This window comes from Gigantopelta aegis, chromosome 4, assembly GCF_016097555.1.
Source record: "Gigantopelta aegis isolate Gae_Host chromosome 4, Gae_host_genome, whole genome shotgun sequence".
Taxonomy (NCBI): Eukaryota; Metazoa; Mollusca; class Gastropoda; order Neomphalida; family Peltospiridae; genus Gigantopelta; species Gigantopelta aegis.
In genome coordinates this window covers 100,913,567-100,931,343 of record NC_054702.1, presented here as the reverse complement: position 1 = coordinate 100,931,343, position 17,777 = coordinate 100,913,567, and the positions used below count along the sequence as shown (strand labels likewise).

Genomic DNA, 17,777 nt, shown 5'->3' with positions numbered 1-17,777 from the left:
GGCCAAAATTTTAAAGTCCGACTAAGTCCTTGGAACAGTTGGCGCCAGTTTCCTCCACCGGTGGCCTAGCAAGCTCTTGGCTAGCTCGACGTAATGGGCGCTGGCGATGATCTTCACTGCTCTGTGAACGGTGTAGTTGTCCATGTCTTCGAAGAGTATTCCCTGTCTGTAGAGATCATCCCGGCGCGACGTCACCACAAGTCCAAACTTCCCGTCTTGTAGTTCCATGGCGTGGATGGCACACTCAACTCCGTCAGGAAACTTCTTAAAGTTGCCCTCAAGAATGCCTCCCGGCAGTGAATTGGTGTCCGAGGTGTCCCCGACCAAGTATCGAGCGTACTGGCCCTTGATCTTGGAGATTGCGAGGCTCCAGGTGGCGTCCCTTCCCCGGGCGGTCGCGGAAGACTGGGCCTTGGCTGGCTGGTCACTACTCGGTGGGGTGACGGCCTTCCGCTTCGCAGCAACAACATCCATAGGGGTCTTGGCGGAGCCCCCCGGGGATAGGGAACTCGACGCCGACCGCCTCGAAGGGGTTGGAACGGGAGACGCACGCCGTGGAGTCTCGCAGATCGCTGTGTCCAACTGCGGCGTCGACTGGACCATTGGCTCAGTCTGTTCAGACAAATCTGCGTCGGCTGGCACTGGTTCGTCGGCCCCGGGGATGGACGCAGACGGGACCGCCATCGGCGGTTGAGCCGCCAGTTTAGGTCCCACCTGAGCCGCCCCTGGTGCAGGTTTCCTCATCCTCCTTCCTCTTCCCTTCCTCTTCGTCGTCTTCGTTACCGCGTCGCCATACACCAAAGTCACGGTTTCCCGTGACCCAGTTTAAGCGACGCGTACTCCAACAAAGAGCCGTAGCTTGCAATAAGTCCCCCCCCCCCCCCCCCAGGTGGGGGAGAGGGATGCAACTCAAGATCGCAGAGCGACACGTCTTTTCTCATCGAAGGCATAGCTCGGGAGTGTATGGGACAGACTGGTTTTAAAGGGGTGCTTTCTCCAACATGGTGAAAGATACTACTAAAACGACTGTGAATAGTCTATCAGCATATCAAAGGAATGAAATACTAGTATATAGCTGTATTCTGACTGTTGGTTGTTTGTGAAATGTTGATATCCAGTGTTGTATACTGTGAATTGTCGCCATCAGAAGTAATCATAAACTGCTGCTAGAACTAGCCTTTACGACGTGCCCCTCCGAGAAGTTTTCTCTAGGTTACTAATTACCACAGCTGACCTACATAAAACTGACCCGAGGATTCACTATGGCAGCTGGTTTGAGACATAATGTCTTTTCCAGTATATTATATCGACGAACCGTTTGCTTAGTCGGTTTTCGTTGCGCTTCTACTCAGCAAGAATCTACAACACTGGACGCAAAAGACCCAATACCATTCAATGAACTTCCACACAAAAAAGGGTATCCTTTAGTAGGCAATTTTTTTGAGGTTGTCCAAAGTATTCACACACTTCATATTTTGATACGGGATCGACATGAAATGCTCGGCCCGATCTTCAGGGAAAAGACGGGTCCTTTCGACATGGTCTGCATAAACGACGTGGTTGCGCTCGAGCAATTGCTGCGACAAGACGGACAGTACCCCAACAGGAACGACATCCCGGCCTGGATGCAGTACAGAATAGACGCTGGGGAAGCTTATGGTGTATTAATAGCGTAAGTAATATACCACATGATATTAGCTCGAGTGAAACAAGACTGGGATAGGGATATTCCAGTTATAAGTTATAGCTAGTTCGAGTTTCTTGCATTAAGTATATAATCGACGCTGAAGGGAGGTTATTAATAGCGTCAGTATTGTACAATATAATATTGATATAACATATAGTTTGAGTAAAACAGGACTGGGACCGTCCGGCTAGTTATAAGTTATAGCTAGTTCGAGGTTCCCAGATTCAGTATAGAATCGACGCTGAAGGGAGGTTATGGTGTATCAATAGCGTGGGGTATTAGTTCTGTAATATATAGTTCGAGTGACACAAGACTGAGATAGGAATGAATGAATGAATGAATGTTCAACGACACCCCAGCAAAAAATACACATCGGCTATTGGGTGTCACAAATGGTAAATACATGAAAATATTATAGGGAGACACTCGAGCTTGCTATGTATGATACATAGCTCGACTGAAACAAGAAAGGAATAGATGACACTCACCCTCTAGAAAATGTTCAGCAATTTATTTTGTTTTCCCTCATCCTATCAGTGAGGAAGCAAATGTCAAATTTTAAAGATATATCTAGATGTTTACGAAGTGGCTAATCATTTCATTCTTCTAATTTGTATTAAGAGTAACGTATGTCTTGGGCATCCTAACTACGTCTAGCGGGTTGGGGACAACAATAACAAAATAAATACATAATTATATAATTAAGAAATAATGAAATAAATAATATTGTTTTATTATCTTAGTAAAGACGAGGACTGGGCTCGTATGCGACGTGTGCTCAATCGACGAATGCTCAATATCAAACATGTTGAGAAGTACGTTCCAGACTTCAACGAGGTGTCACGTGACTTCTTGGACAGACTGGAACACGTACGGACAGAGGACAACCGTATCACCGGATTAGACACAGAACTCTTCCACTGGGCGCTAGAATGTGAGTCTTGCAATGATTATTATCTGAATGACAGAACCGTAATGATCAGGGCCGTATCTCTGCACAATGCAGAGACGAAAGGGCATTTGTCAAAATAGTGGTTGATTCCAGGAATCGCTATCTAGTGCCTCGTCTATAGGAGGATAGCCACTCCCGAAGAGATCCGTTAGGTCTACTGGAGATTTCACCCCTCTTGCACCGCCACAAAGAGGACTGCCAATCCCAACTAGTTTACTAAATCAAAACCAGCACTTGACAGAGCTCATTATAATAAGTAATGCTGTGATGACATGTATATATACTATGTAAATTACTGGAATAGTTATTGTAGTATGGAACTCTGAAAACGACTGGCATATTACGTATATCTGTAAATGACTGGACGATAGAGAACTAGTTAGAGAACTAGTTATATTAGGTATATCGGTAAATGACTGGAACGTTTTGGAGTAGTTATAATAGTACGTATAATCTTCAAATAACTAGAATATTGAGTTCTTGTTACATTATGTATGACTGTAAATGAATGGACCGTATATATTTATCATCTTACGTATATGATATACAAGCTGAAATCAACAAGCATTTAACACGACGCTGAAATCAACGACAGCAACAACATGGTGCGAATTACGAAATTGTTGTTGATTGGAAATTGATGGGTTACTTTAAAAAAAAAAAAAATCAAATAAAAAAAAGGAAGAAGAAAGGAAAGAAAACAACACCCTCCATAAACAGAAAAAAAGAAAGAAGTATTTTATTTAACGACGCACTCAACACATTTTATTTACGGTTATATGGCGTCAGACATATGGTTAAGGACCACACATATTTTGAGAGGAAACCCGCTGTCGCCACTACATGGGCTACTCTTCCGATTGGCAGCAAGGGATCTTTTATTTGTGCTTCCCACAGGCAGGATAGCACAAACCATGGCATTTGTTGAACCAGTTATGGATCACTGGTCGGTGCAAGTGGTTTACACCTACCCATTGAGCCTTGCGGAGCACTCACTCAGGGTTTGGAGTCGGTATCTGGATTAAAACTCCCATGCCTCGACTGGGATCCGAACCCAGTACCTACCAGCCTGTAGACCGATGGCCTGCCATGACGCCACCGAGGCCGGTACCCCCTCCATAAACATGCACCCACCCCCATATTTCGGTACCTGTGTTCATTTAATAGGCTATAGAAACAGGGTTGGGTGGTTGCAGGAGGCTCTGGCCTCCAACTGAAGATAGTGCACCCCCACCCCCACTGACACATCAAAGTAACTGCCCCTACCCACACTGCTGTCTTTGATTTTAAAGATGGAACACGGTTTAGTTATTCAGATTTATTCCAACTTGTACATAATAAGTTGAAGAAGATGCATTTTCATATTCATATATAAATACTTTATACAGTGTTTACTGCGTCAAACAATTTTGGCTAAAACATTTTTGTTATGGCCAATAAAAACCCAATTTGGCAAATGTTTCGAATTTAGAGTTTTTGCTACATGTATTTTGTTTTTATCCAGGTTGAGCCCTGTATATCTGTAAATGAATGGTCCGTATATATTTATCATCTTACGTATATCTGTAAATGAATGGTCCGTATATATATATATATATATATATATATATATATATATATCATCTTACATATATCTGTAAATGAATGGTCCGTATATATTTATCATCTTACGTATATCTGTAAATGAATGGTCCGTATATATATATATATCATCTTACATATATCTGTAAATGAATGGACAATATATATTGATCGTCTTACGTATATCTGTAAATGAATGGTCCGTATATATTTATCATCTTACGTTTTTCTGTAAATGAATGGTCCGTATATATTTATCATCTTACGTATATCCGTTAATGAATGGTCCGTATATATTTATCATCTTACGTATATCTGTTAATGAATGGTCCGTATATATTTATCATCCTACGTATATCTGTAAATGAATGGTCCTTATATATTTATCATCCTACGTATATCCGTTAATGAATGGTTCGTATATATTGATCATCTTACGTATATCTGTAAATGAATGGACCATATCTATTTATTGTCTTAAGTGTACTCTTCAAATCAGTGGACCGTCAAGATATATTTTATATATTATATATATCTGAAGACTAGGTCGGGTGTCTTCTAGCCATATTTCATTAATATGTGTCAATATTCTCGAGTTGAGGACCAGTTCTTACATTATGCATCGTCTTCAAATCTTAGCTTAGTAACTAGTTTAACGTGTCCATATACCACTAGGGTTTCGAACACGCCTATTCCGCGTCCGGCCTCCGATAGGATCGGGGGTCTGACTCGGGATAGGATAACTTATCCAATACGGTCAATTTTGAAATGTTGAATATTAAAGGGACACACTCTAGTTACGTTTATTTGTTAACCATTACGGCGTTGTTTTTCGCTATTAAACCCCATTTTCCACAAATAAAATTGCACTTTACTTACATTTTATTATTTAGAATACACATTTCCATTCACCTGAAGTGCTTTTTGGTAATCCTGATGTTTGTAAAACCACGAAATGCATTTTTTCACAAGACGTGGTGTCGAGAAAAAACCGTTAAGCAAGCGAGGTCCAATCTATTTTTGGAGGGGATATTTCCATTTCAATGTCACAGACGTTGGTATATCACGTGACCGTTATCATTTTGGTTCGGTTTGTTTTCTCGTGCACGGTTCGCGCAATCAACATCCGATTTGTTGTTGTTCATTTGTGAGATTTTTCTAAACAGTTCGTGAACATTTTCAGTAACAATAAAGTTCAGACAAGTAAGTGTCTCAATACAAAACGTTACAAACCCTTAAAACCAATAATTTTGCTAAGTCTTACAATATCTGGAGAGGGGATACAACCAGGACAGAACAGTTGGAACATGTCCAGGAGAGGTGAAACGAACGCACCCCAAGTCTGTGAAATTTGTCGTGACGTAGGCATTGTTGTGCTTCGAGCGACATCTACCGGTGACATCAGAATACTAACTTTCAAAATTATTTCAAGCAATTGGGACATGGGGATTCCCATGGTATTTATCGATATAAAACCTGCTTTTTCACTCCATTTGATAAAAACGTGATCTAAGTGTGTTACAGCTTTGTAGATTAACCAAATTATAATTTATTTTCGCTGGATGGAACTAGGGTATGCGGCTTTAACACCAAAAGTATAAAAGTGGGGGAAATTGGGGGTTAATAAATTTTGACTGTGTCCATAAATATTGAATACTATACGAGTTTTCGCTAGATATCATTTTTACGAAACGAGTGAACTTCCCAAGGTATCTGACCTCACTTTCGTTCGGTCAAATACCTTGGGAAGTTCACGAGTTTCGTAAAAATGATGTCTAGCGAAAACGAGTGTGGTATTTTATTTATTACCTACCTTCAAACAATTGAATATTTGTCATAAAAAATAGAAATTCCTGCATTTCAAATATGTAAACATTTTACACTGTGGCGGAATGATATCACAAGACTGTGCACTACGGTTTGTCCCAAAGGTCGCCGCTTAACAAAATAGTTTGTTCTACTTCCGTTTTTTTTTTTTCTACATCCATATTTCGTCCCCAAAATAGTTCGCTACCTGTCTGGTCGTCCCAGTTTTACATATATACATGTATATTTTTATTACAGAAAAAAATTAATGAAATATATAGTAAAAGTTGTGGAATGTTGACAACGTAATTTTTCATGAATGAAAAAAAATGTCCCGGTAGACTTACTGTCCAACCAATGAAAAGACGTACATCCGGTACGACCCTCGTGGTGCGTACCGTATTTGTACGACACCGCTATACGTTCACCAGGTGGGTGATAAAGTTCTATATTAACATTTCTAGCCTATATTAATTATTAATATAATATAATCTTGGCGCGAATTTAGATGGGCTGGTCTAAAATTAATAATAATTATTAAACAGTATTCATTAAGCCCATGGGAGGTTAGGAGGAAAGGCTATAGAGTTGGCACGAGTATATATATATATATATATATATATATATATATATATATATATTAATTTTGGAAAAGGGGCTGCCAGTCATATTCTAAACATTAGTGTGACCAGGTGAGCGTCGGGAGGGAGGGGAGTCCGGCCCTACACAAAACCTAAGGCCAAACCGCCTACGCCTATGGCCTCACATAATGCCCTAACTCCCGGCATCCCATCCCCCCAACCCTACCGTGTCCATTCGCAGTTCAGTCCAATCCTGGCAACCTAGTGGTTGTTTAGGAAGTTAGTAGAACTTCCCAAACCGGGTTATCAGTTTATCTTCAAATGACAGGACCATCATGGAATAGTGCCTTAGTTATAGTAATATTCAAATGCAGTCCAGATAATCGAGATCTAGTATAATCTTCAAATGACTGGACCATCGTGGATTAGTACCTATATTGTAGTAATATTCAAATGCAGTCCAGATAATCGAGGTCTAGTATACTCTTCAAATGACTGGACCATCAAAATTTAAATATAATATTACATAAATGTATTTATTACCCCAGCGGTCACCCATAACAGGGAAAATAAAAATCATAATTTCTCACTGAGAAATTATGATGCATTGGTCTAACGAACAATACTATTGGACAATTTGACGCTTACAAACCAATGACTTTGTCGGTACTAAATATGACGTCATCACGATGTGACAAACACACAAAATGACGTCATGTAGTTTAAAGAGTTTGCCTTTACGGGTCTCTGTTTTTGGTGTTAAATTAATAACAAAATATCATTTTAATGCAATTCATTATAAATTTGGAAGCAGAATAAAGAGAACTTGTGTTTTTAAAAATTATCTATGAACGTGATTAAATTACAACGTTATAGTAATTCTCAGAACAGTGCGTAAAATGGTTTACATCGTTCCTATACAGGTTAGCCTTCGTGCATGTGCGTCGAAATTAAAGGCTTTTAGAGAACAATAGCTGAGATAATAAATAGAATAACAAACTCGGTACCAGTTATTATCAAATTTATGTCCCTCGTGAAATAATTTTCATTTGTCACTCGCTAAAGCTCGTGACAACTGAAAATTATTTCACTCGGGACATAAATTTGATAATAACTGGTAACTCGTTTATTATCCTCTATGTATTAGCGTACTATATCAATCAGAACTAGTTAAACTGCTCTGGATAATGAATGAATGAATGATTGTTTAACGACACCCCAGCACGAAAAATACATCGGCTATTGGGTGGCAAAATGCCGTAATCGTGAAGGTTATCTCTGTTTCAGCTGTATCGACATTGCTGTATAGCAGACGTATGGGATGTCTATCTGAAAATCCTGATCCAGAACTGAAAAGCTTTATCGAGGCAGTGCATCACATGTTCCACACGACGGCTAATGTCATGTTCTTCCCGCCATGGTTCGTAAAGATCTTTCTCCCGAGGAGGTGGAACGACTTCAAATCTACATTTGACACACTATTCCGTGTTGGTAGGTACAAGTACGCACCGACTATACACCGAAATTGAATCAAACTTTACCAGACTATACACCGAAATTGAATCAAACTTTACCAGACTATACACCGAAACTGAATCAAACTTTACTAGACTTTACACCGAAACTGAATCAAACTTTACCAGACTATACACCGAAATTGAATCAAACTTTACCAGACTATACACCGAAATTGAATCAAACTTTACCAGACTATACACCGAAATTGAATCAAACTTTACCAGACTTTACACCGAAATTGAATCAAACTTTACACCGAAACTGAATCAAACTTTACCAGACTATACACCGAAATTGAATCAAACTTTACCAGACTATACACCAAAATTGAATCAAACTTTACCACTTTACACCGAAATTGAATCAAACTTTACCAGACTTTACACCGAAACTGAATCAAACTTTACCAGACTATACACCGAAATTGAATCAAACTTTACCAGACTTTACACCGAAACTGAATCAAACTTTACCAGACTGTACACCGAAATTGAATCAAACTTTACCAGACTATACCAGACTTTCGTTTTTGACGGGCGCGAGCGCTATCACGCCCGTAAACCCCCATCAACTCAATCTGACGGGCGCGAAATAACGCGCCCCTAAATTGAACAAATCACGCTTGTGTTTGTTTTTTTAACTCCGCCATTTTAATTGTTTATTGAATCCAATCCACAACGCCACAAATATTTCCATTCTGTTCACAATGAACTTCCTAGAATACTTTTTACATATTGAAACACGATTGGTTGGTTATCTTTGCACTGAGCCATTCAGCTATGAGATCACTTCTTATTCAATTCTAATTAAAATTAGCTCCACTATTACATGTGGATCTAAAGACAGCCAGTTGGAGCTCATGTCCACCAATCAAAACCTTACTTGCAGAATCCTGCCAGTGATTTAAAAATAATTTGAAAACATTCCGAATTATCCTGAGGGTATACGACATGTTTCGTGTGAATTACAAATGCCTTAAAACATGTTTTATTTTATAAAATAAATAATTTGTAATGTAAAACTGAAGACTGATTTAGTTTTTTTAAATTTTATAAATAAATAAATACTTTTTAATGTAAAATTGAAGACTGATAACCCACCCCATACGTATTGGTATGGTTCGCTGTACTGCGGTCACTAAAATAGACTCGCCCGATATTTTTAGAATTTGTATGCTCCCAAATAACGTTATAAAAGGCGAAGTGTGATTGGTCAATATTTAAATTATTATTTACAGACGAAATGTTACCTGGACATTGGGGACTACGCAGTGTTGTTTTAAATCACTGGCAGTATTCTGCAAGTAAGGTTTTGATTGGTGGACATGAGCTCCAACTGGCTGTCTTTAGATCCACATGTAATAGTGGAGCTAATTTTAATTAGATTGCTTCTTATTAAGATCTCGTCGGTTTTGTTTGTTTAATTTCGTACGATGCACGTAATGATCGCGAAACAAACATACACCGATTTAATTTCAAGTCAGTAATTCGAATTTACCGAGTGTAAAGCATGTATATTTTAAAATTAAATTTACATTAGGGTGGTTATGTTGGGGTTTTTTTTTTTTTTTTTTTTTTTTTTTTTTTTATGGGTTGCTATGATTCGAGTTAGTGGTATAATAAATGACGTGTTAATTACAGTACACCGATAATTAAAGTTAATCCTGTTTGTAAAAATATATATTTATAAAAATTAAGATATATTTGGGTAGAAAACAATAGATGTTGACATTATCTCTGTTATGACATTATTATTATTATCATTTTTAAATAGAGAATTTGAAGGTACATGACATGTATATTATGATATAATGATAAATGTGATAACCCTGTGTCATGTGGTTGTTACACTTTTAATTTCTTTTTAGTTTAAATCATTTACAAATAGGCCTACTGACATTATTTTTTGTGAGTGTTTTATTAGATATTTTACAGTTAGAATTCTTAATAACAATACCTTAGTTGTTACAATGCCAATTCACATTCAGTTCACAGGTTTGTGTCCATGGAGAAATCATATCATTCTGCGATGAAGATTAAAATTATTGTACTTGTTTTAAATAAAACAGAATAAACACAAACAAATCAGTTTCAATTCTTTATTCATAAATAGTCAACAGATTATTATGATTCAGAATTTTAATGCAACATAATATGCATATAATACATAAGAAATCGATAAATGTTGTGTTCATGGTGTTTCTTTTTCTTGTGAAAGACTGCAATGGCCATTCCTTCATCTTTGAGAACAACTATCATATTAGTTAAATTAGGATATTTATTTTGAAAACACAAAACATTAACTCTTAAGATATTTAATTTAGAAATCATTACTCCTCAAACTTAATAATGTTCATGGGTGCAATTCCTGTCGGTCTCTTGCCTCTAATTCTGATTATTTTGAGGGGTGCACTTTTTCTCTTCTCTGCATTTTAAGGAGTGTCATTTCCACTCCCCTCGTAAGCATTTTGAGGAGCGCGATTTTTAGCACTCCTGGGTTTTTCAAAAACGAAGGTCTGCTATACACCGAAATTGAATCAAACTTTACCAGACTTTACACCGAAATTGAATCAAACTTTACCAGACTTTACACCGAAATTGAATCAAACTTTACCAGACTTTACACCGAAACTGAATCAAACTTTACCAGACTTTACACCGAAACTGAATCAAACTTTACCAGACTTTACACCGAAACTGAATCAAACTTTACCAGACTGAATCAAACTTTACTTTACCGAAATTGAATCAAACTTTACCAGACTTTACACCGAAACTGAATCAAACTTTTACCGAAAGAATCAAACTTTTACACCGAAACTGAATCTTTACCAGACTTTACACCGAAACTGAATCAAACTTTACCAGACTTTACACCGAAACTGAATCAAACTTTACCAGACTATACACCGAAATTGAATCAAACTTTACCAGACTTTACACCGAAATTGAATCAAACTTTACCAAACTTTACACCGAACCAGAAACTTTATACAAACTTTAAACTTTTGAATCAAACTTTACCAGACTTTACACCGAAATTGAATCAAACTTTACCAGACTTTACATCGAACTGAATCAAACTTTACCAGACTTTACACCGAAATTGAATCAAACTTTACTAGACTTTTACATCAAACTTTACCAGATTGAATCATAAAACTTTACCAGACTTTACACCGAAACTGAATCAAACTTTACCAGACTTTACACCGAAACTGAATCAAACTTTACCAGACTTTACACCGAAACTGAATCAAACTTTACCAGACTATACACCGAAAATTAATCAAACTTTACTAGACTATACATCGAAAATGAATCAAACTTTACCAGACTATACACCGAAAATGACCCGAAATTAAACAACTGAATACTAATCCGATCTTCATGAACAGTGACCAATTAAATTGTTATAAATACAGTTGAACCTGTTCAAACAAGATCCTGATAAAACCAGATACCAGTAAATGAGATTCACGTGGAAACTTTGACTTTTTAGTTCGTGCTAGCTGTATATTATACTTATAGAGACCTCCCTACTTGTATCCGTTGGATTTACCTTGCCAGTTGTTAATGGATAATAATATTACCGGAAAAGCAAAGCCCCCGTAGCTGCTCGTTGTTTCGAACTATTTAACTTCGGGTTTCTATACATTACTAGATGAAGAAAATCTTTTATTTAACGACGCAATCAACACATTTTATTTACGGTTATGTGGCGTCAGACATATGGTTAAGGATCACACATATTAAGAGAGGAAGCCCGCTGTCACCACTTAATGGGCTACTCTTTTCGATTAGCAGCAAGGATCTTTTATATGCACCATCTCACAGACAGGATAGTACATACCACGGCCTTTGTTACACCAGTTGTGGAGCATTGGCTGGAATGAGAAATAGCCCAATGGGTCCACCGACGGGGATCGATCCTAGACCGACCGCGCATCGAGTGAGCGCTGTACCACTGGTCTACGTCCCGCCCTACATTACTAGATGTACATTGGACTAACTGTAAAATATATCATTGCCTGGTACTTAGACATGCTAGAACATACGACAATATTAGGTGTGTATATTGTGTGTGTGTGTGTGTGTGTGTGTGTGTGTGTAGAACGTATGTATATATATAGAACGTATAACTAACCCCTGCAATGATTGGCATCACAATCGTTTTAATGACTTTACTTTCAGCCAGAAAATGTGTTGACGAGAAAGTCGAAATGCTGAAAGAAGAAGAAGGAGACAAAGAAGCTGGGTTTCTGGAATATATTTTATCTCAATCCACGTTGACCCCACTGGAGATTTACGCCAATGTCGCGGAATTAATGGCCGGGAGCGTTGATACGGTATGGCTCAAGTTAGAAAGGCTGACGTATAATCTGAACTACAAAACCATACACATGTTAAAAATCGTATATCTGCACAAGGCAGAGTCAAAAGGATGTTTTGACAATATGACTGCTCCTACAAGTTGCTGTTAGGTGTTTTGCCATTAAGAGGACTGCCACTTTCCAGAACGATATATCCTTCTTACGTCACCTGTAGGAAGAGCCTTGGGCCCGGTTGTTCAAAGCATAGGATAAATTAACCATAATATTTTTCGTTCAATTATTTTTACACAAATACAAAATAAACTTCAGATTTGATTAAGTGTGGATAGCTTTGGCTGTTCTAAATCAAGTTTCAACATCATGTCTTCAAATGTTAATATTTATATCAATCCAGTCCTTGTTTTTGAAAGTTTCTGTTACAGTTAGCCCCTGGTTAAAGGGACATTCCTGAGTTTGCTGCACTGTAAGATGTTTCCGACTAATAAAATATTTCTACGATTAAACTTGCATATTAAATATATGTTCTTGTTTAGAATATCAGTGTCTGTATATTCAGTGTATTTCTGGTCGTCTTAATATTTGTAAGAAGCCCAAAATGGATTTTGTCTTCAAATAATTTCGTACGAAAAAAAATATTTTAGGAAATAAGATCAAATTTAACCTAGTACAAATATTAGAACGGTCAGAAACACGTTTAATATACAACCAGTAATATTTTATGCAGCAAACTATATTTGATATGTAATTACAATCGTTGAAAGGTCTCTGTTAATCAATAACATCTTAACAAGTGCAACTCAGGAACGTCCCTTTAAGCTAACATAACTTTTGAACAACCGTCCTGGTATGTGCTGTCCTGTCTGTTTGAACGTGTTTATAAACAATACCTTGCTACTAAATGAAAAATATAGCGGGTTTCGAATATTTGACATGCAGTAGCCTGTGATTAATAAACCAGTGTTGTCTAGTGTCGTCGTCAAACAAAACAAGTGTTTACTGCTCTCCTAACATTGGTTAGACAAATCTAAACCTGCACATTATAAAGTAATAATACTGGGCAGTGTAACGACTAGATGATGAATAAGCCTGGACATGACTAGAATTAAACGAAATACTAGTATACATGAATCAGTGACTTACTTTTAAACGTACTTTACATTAATTTTATTTTAGATGAAACGTTTAATATAACACATAGAGATTTTATTCCTACCGTTAAATAGTGCATCTAAATACAGATTAATTTGTTTCAAACGTATGTTGATTCTTTTTTAAAGGTTTAGTTTACTGCTAATAGAACTTGCATTAAAATAATGAAAGCTACTCTGAAGTGACTTTTCATAACTGCATCCTAAGTCTTATGATACATGTAAATCTTATTTTATTTGTTGTGTGGCAGACGTCGAACGTCGTGCAGATGATCCTGTATGAACTGTCGAGAAATCCACACGTCCAGCAGAAACTGTACGACGAGGTGACTGGCGTCGTACCGGAAGGAGAATTCCCCTGCGCTGCCCAGCTACAAAACATGCCATACTTGAAGGCCGTCATTAAAGAGACGCTCAGGTGATACTTAATATCTAGATATTATTATTATATATATATTTCACCTAGTGACAGTTTAATATAATAAATGGGTATTAGTAATGAGAAACAAAATGTAAAGAACTGAAAGAATCGTAATCCGCCAATCGCCTTTCTGGGCATCTAGTTTTCAGAATTTTACGATGGAGCACACCCCCGAACACCCTAGAAACTTTGTTTTGCACCCTCGATCTCAGTCAGACCCCCCCCCCCCCCCCCCCCCCCACACACACACCAATGACTACTTGCTTCCGTCGTGTCTGTACCAGTTATTATAATTTTTTGTCTCGGGTGAAATCATTTTCACTTGTCACGAGCATTATCTAGTGACAAATGAAAATTAGTTCACGAGGGACATACATTGTTATTACGCTCTTTATAAATGTTTGATCAGTATTGGTACCAATATGCACTTATGTCCATGGGACGGGATGTGGCACAGCGCTCGCCTGATGCGCGATCGACCTAGGATCGATTCCCGTCGGTGGGCCATTTCTCGTTCCAGCAAGTGCTCCACAACTGGTGTAACAAAGGCCGTTGTATGTAATATTCTATCTGTGCGATGGTGCATATAAAAGATCCCTTGCTGCTAATCGAAAAGAGTATCCCATGAAATGGCGACAGCGGGTTTCCTCTCTTAATTTATGTGTGGTCCTTAACAATATGTCCGACGCCATATAACCGTAAATAAAATGTGTTGAGTGCGTCGTTAAATAAAACATTTCCTTCCTTTCCATGGATTCTTTAAAACCAAGAATTCTTCTCACCACAGGCTTTACCCAATTGGAAACAGTATCAACCGACTTCTCCAAAAGGACATGACCATTTTGGGGTATCACATTCCAGCAAAGGTAAAGTACTAAGTGATTATCATGTGTAGAATTTTCAAAGTTATGATAAAATAAATTACCATTACTGCTAATCGAAAAGAGTAGCCCAGTTAAATGGCCAGGTAACGGCAGCAACAAGTTTCCTCTCTCATTACCTTTCTGTTCATTAACCATATGTCCAACGATATATAACTGAAAATGTGTTGAATGCATCGTTACATAAAACATTCATTTCCTTCCTAAACAGACTGCCGCAAATCAATAACAATGCTTATAGGAACATAGTTGATGACGGATCGAGACCGATGACATATATGGGAACATATCTGTGACAATCTGCGATGGACAGAGGTGTGGGACAGATTTCATGGAAGCCAGCTAGAGTGTATGGTGGTTATGAACAGTCTGTAAAGACCAGGCCCCCGTTTTACGAAGCGATCTTAGCCATAAGGTAGCTATGCACTTAAGGTGATCTTAGCACTTAGGTCGCTTCATAAAACATGGCCCAGATCACATTAAGCGATTGGAGACCTGTATGCCCCATTTTGCCGGCCTGACAATTTCACCTGTCACTAATTGTGTGATATCTAATGAACAAAATAATGATACGTGTTAGTCAAAAGCAGGCTTTACTAATGAATATGAAAACACTGAAATAGAACTAATAGTTAAAATGATAACTTTGAGAGATTCGCATTTATGTTTCAGAAAACCGTAACTGCCTCACTATACGTGCTTGGTCGTCTGCCATCTTTGTATGATGACCCCGAGTCATTTCATCCTGAACGATGGTTACGTGGTAATCTCAAAGAGCAAGATAAAATGAATCGCTTTGCATTTCTGCCCTTTGGACACGGTCTCAGAATGTGTATAGGTTTGTACTCCAATTGGATAACAAGTGGATACGAAAGAAATCAATAAAACTCGTATTGCCAGTGCTGGCGTCTTCAGTGAAAGGGAGCATTTACATTCCCATTAAAATTATAAATACCAGTAACTAAATACATGTATATATAATAATTAAATTTATTTTAAATAAATAGAGGTAGCTTATATATATGACGTTCCCTCTCTCTCTCTCTCTCTCTCTCTCTCTCTCTCTCTCTCTCTCTCTCTCTCTCTCTCTCTCTCTCTCTCTCTCTCTCTCTCTCTCTCTCTCTCTCCCTCTCCCTCTCTCCCTCTCCCACTCACTCTCACTCTGTGTGTGTATATGTGTGTCTCCATGGTATGTGCTTTCCGGTCTGTGGGAAAGTGCATATAAAAGATCCCTTACTGCATTACAACTGGTGACTACTAGTCAGAAATACCAAATGTTTGACATCCAATAGCCGATTATTACTTAATCAATGTGCTCTAGTGGTGTCGTTAAACAAAACAAACTTTTAACTCTCTCTCTATTTCTCTCTCTCTCTCTCTCTCTCTCTCTCTCTCTTCTCTCTCTCTCTCTCTCTCTCTCTCTCTCTCTCTCTCTCTCTCTCTCTGTATTTGTGTTTCTCTGGAATTACATAAAAATGGTTTAGCTAAGTAAGGTCTTCCAACTATAGTTTAAACACGCTGTTCTAGAAATGGACGCCATAGCAAAACCATTTCTCATACAAAAAAGGTGAAAGGAGATAAAATATATTACTTTGGACTTTAATAGGTAATAGTTTGGCTTTATATTTATTTTATATTTTATTATCATTAGCTAATCCCGATGATAGAATTTAATTAAATATGATCTGATGTTCGTAATGTAGATTCGTTTATTTACAGGACGTCGAGTGGCGGAGCTAGAAATGCAGGTGTTAATAGCACAGGTAATAGATTTATAAAATTTAACCTGTAAATAACAGTTAGTTTTGTGTATCAAAAAGCTATATTAAGCTATTTTGTTTGGGGTTTTTTCAATGTAAATTAATAAAAATGTGGTCAAAGAAAGACATCAAATGGTAATCAACAGGAAGTAACAGTTCTGTGTACGTGAGTATGTGTATTTTTATTTCTTGATGGGTAAGGTTTTCACTTTAGAGGGATGTATTTTAATACAAATTGATTATTGCTTTTGCAGATGGTTGCTCGATATTGCATTGAACCCGTCACGATGGACCCTGTGGTTTTGAAAACGGCACTTCTTCTTCTACCCTCAGAACCAATGAACGTTCGCCTCATTGATCGAAAATCATAATATCGTTGTGTGAGGGGACTGATGTTACCATAGACCGAACCTAACGTTTGAGGAGGTGCAGGATCATTGCCCATGACCCACGTTTAGCCTAACATAACGGGCGCTTGTAAACTGAAAAGGCATCTTTGCGTATGTATCTGGACTCTACTTAGGTTAGGTACGGGTCTATTGAAATAATTACTTCATTTATTTTTTGTGCATTTGTATATTATTAAATACTATGTAAATTGATATCTTACCTTTTTAAGTTAACATTTACAATTTTTATTCACGGAAATAAAGGTATTGTAATTGCGGACTGACTGACTGAATGAATGAATGAATGTTTAACGACACCCCAGCACGAAAAATACATCGGCTATTGGGTTCCTATGGTAATGCAAACAAATAAAGTGATGATCAACTTCAATATAAAAATTCAAGATTTAAATAAAAACTGTGTAAAGAACTGTGCAAAAATACAAATATCACAGATAGATACTGACTTTTACTCAAAATTTCAATTGTATCTCGAAGAAAACAAGAGGATGTGTGCTGTATTGGCCATTCTCAAAGAGAATGTTACACCCCTGCACCACGGTTAGGTTACAGCACGCGCAGGGGTTGCGGACTGAGTTCTGTTCGGTATGTACAGAGAACAACACTTCAAATAGATTATTATTTATTTATTTTATTATTATTTATTTATTTACTTAATACATCGTCTCTTTTTCTTTATCACGTTTGAGATTCATCTTT

At 37.6% G+C, this 17,777-nt stretch overlaps 1 protein-coding gene across 1 annotated transcript; it reads left to right on the top strand.

Moving 5' to 3' along the window:
- The first annotated feature begins 961 nt into the window (after positions 1–961).
- Positions 962–17,335, top strand: LOC121371591 (1,25-dihydroxyvitamin D(3) 24-hydroxylase, mitochondrial-like). The gene is made up of 9 exons (XM_041497596.1): positions 962–1,672; positions 2,431–2,621; positions 7,895–8,098; positions 12,319–12,473; positions 13,858–14,024; positions 14,815–14,893; positions 15,581–15,746; positions 16,628–16,671; positions 16,923–17,335. The coding sequence occupies exons 1-9, from the start codon at positions 1,263–1,265 to the stop codon at positions 17,037–17,039; spliced, it is 1,533 nt and encodes a 510-aa protein (XP_041353530.1). The 5' UTR covers positions 962–1,262; the 3' UTR covers positions 17,040–17,335.
- Positions 17,336–17,777: the final 442 nt, after the last annotated feature.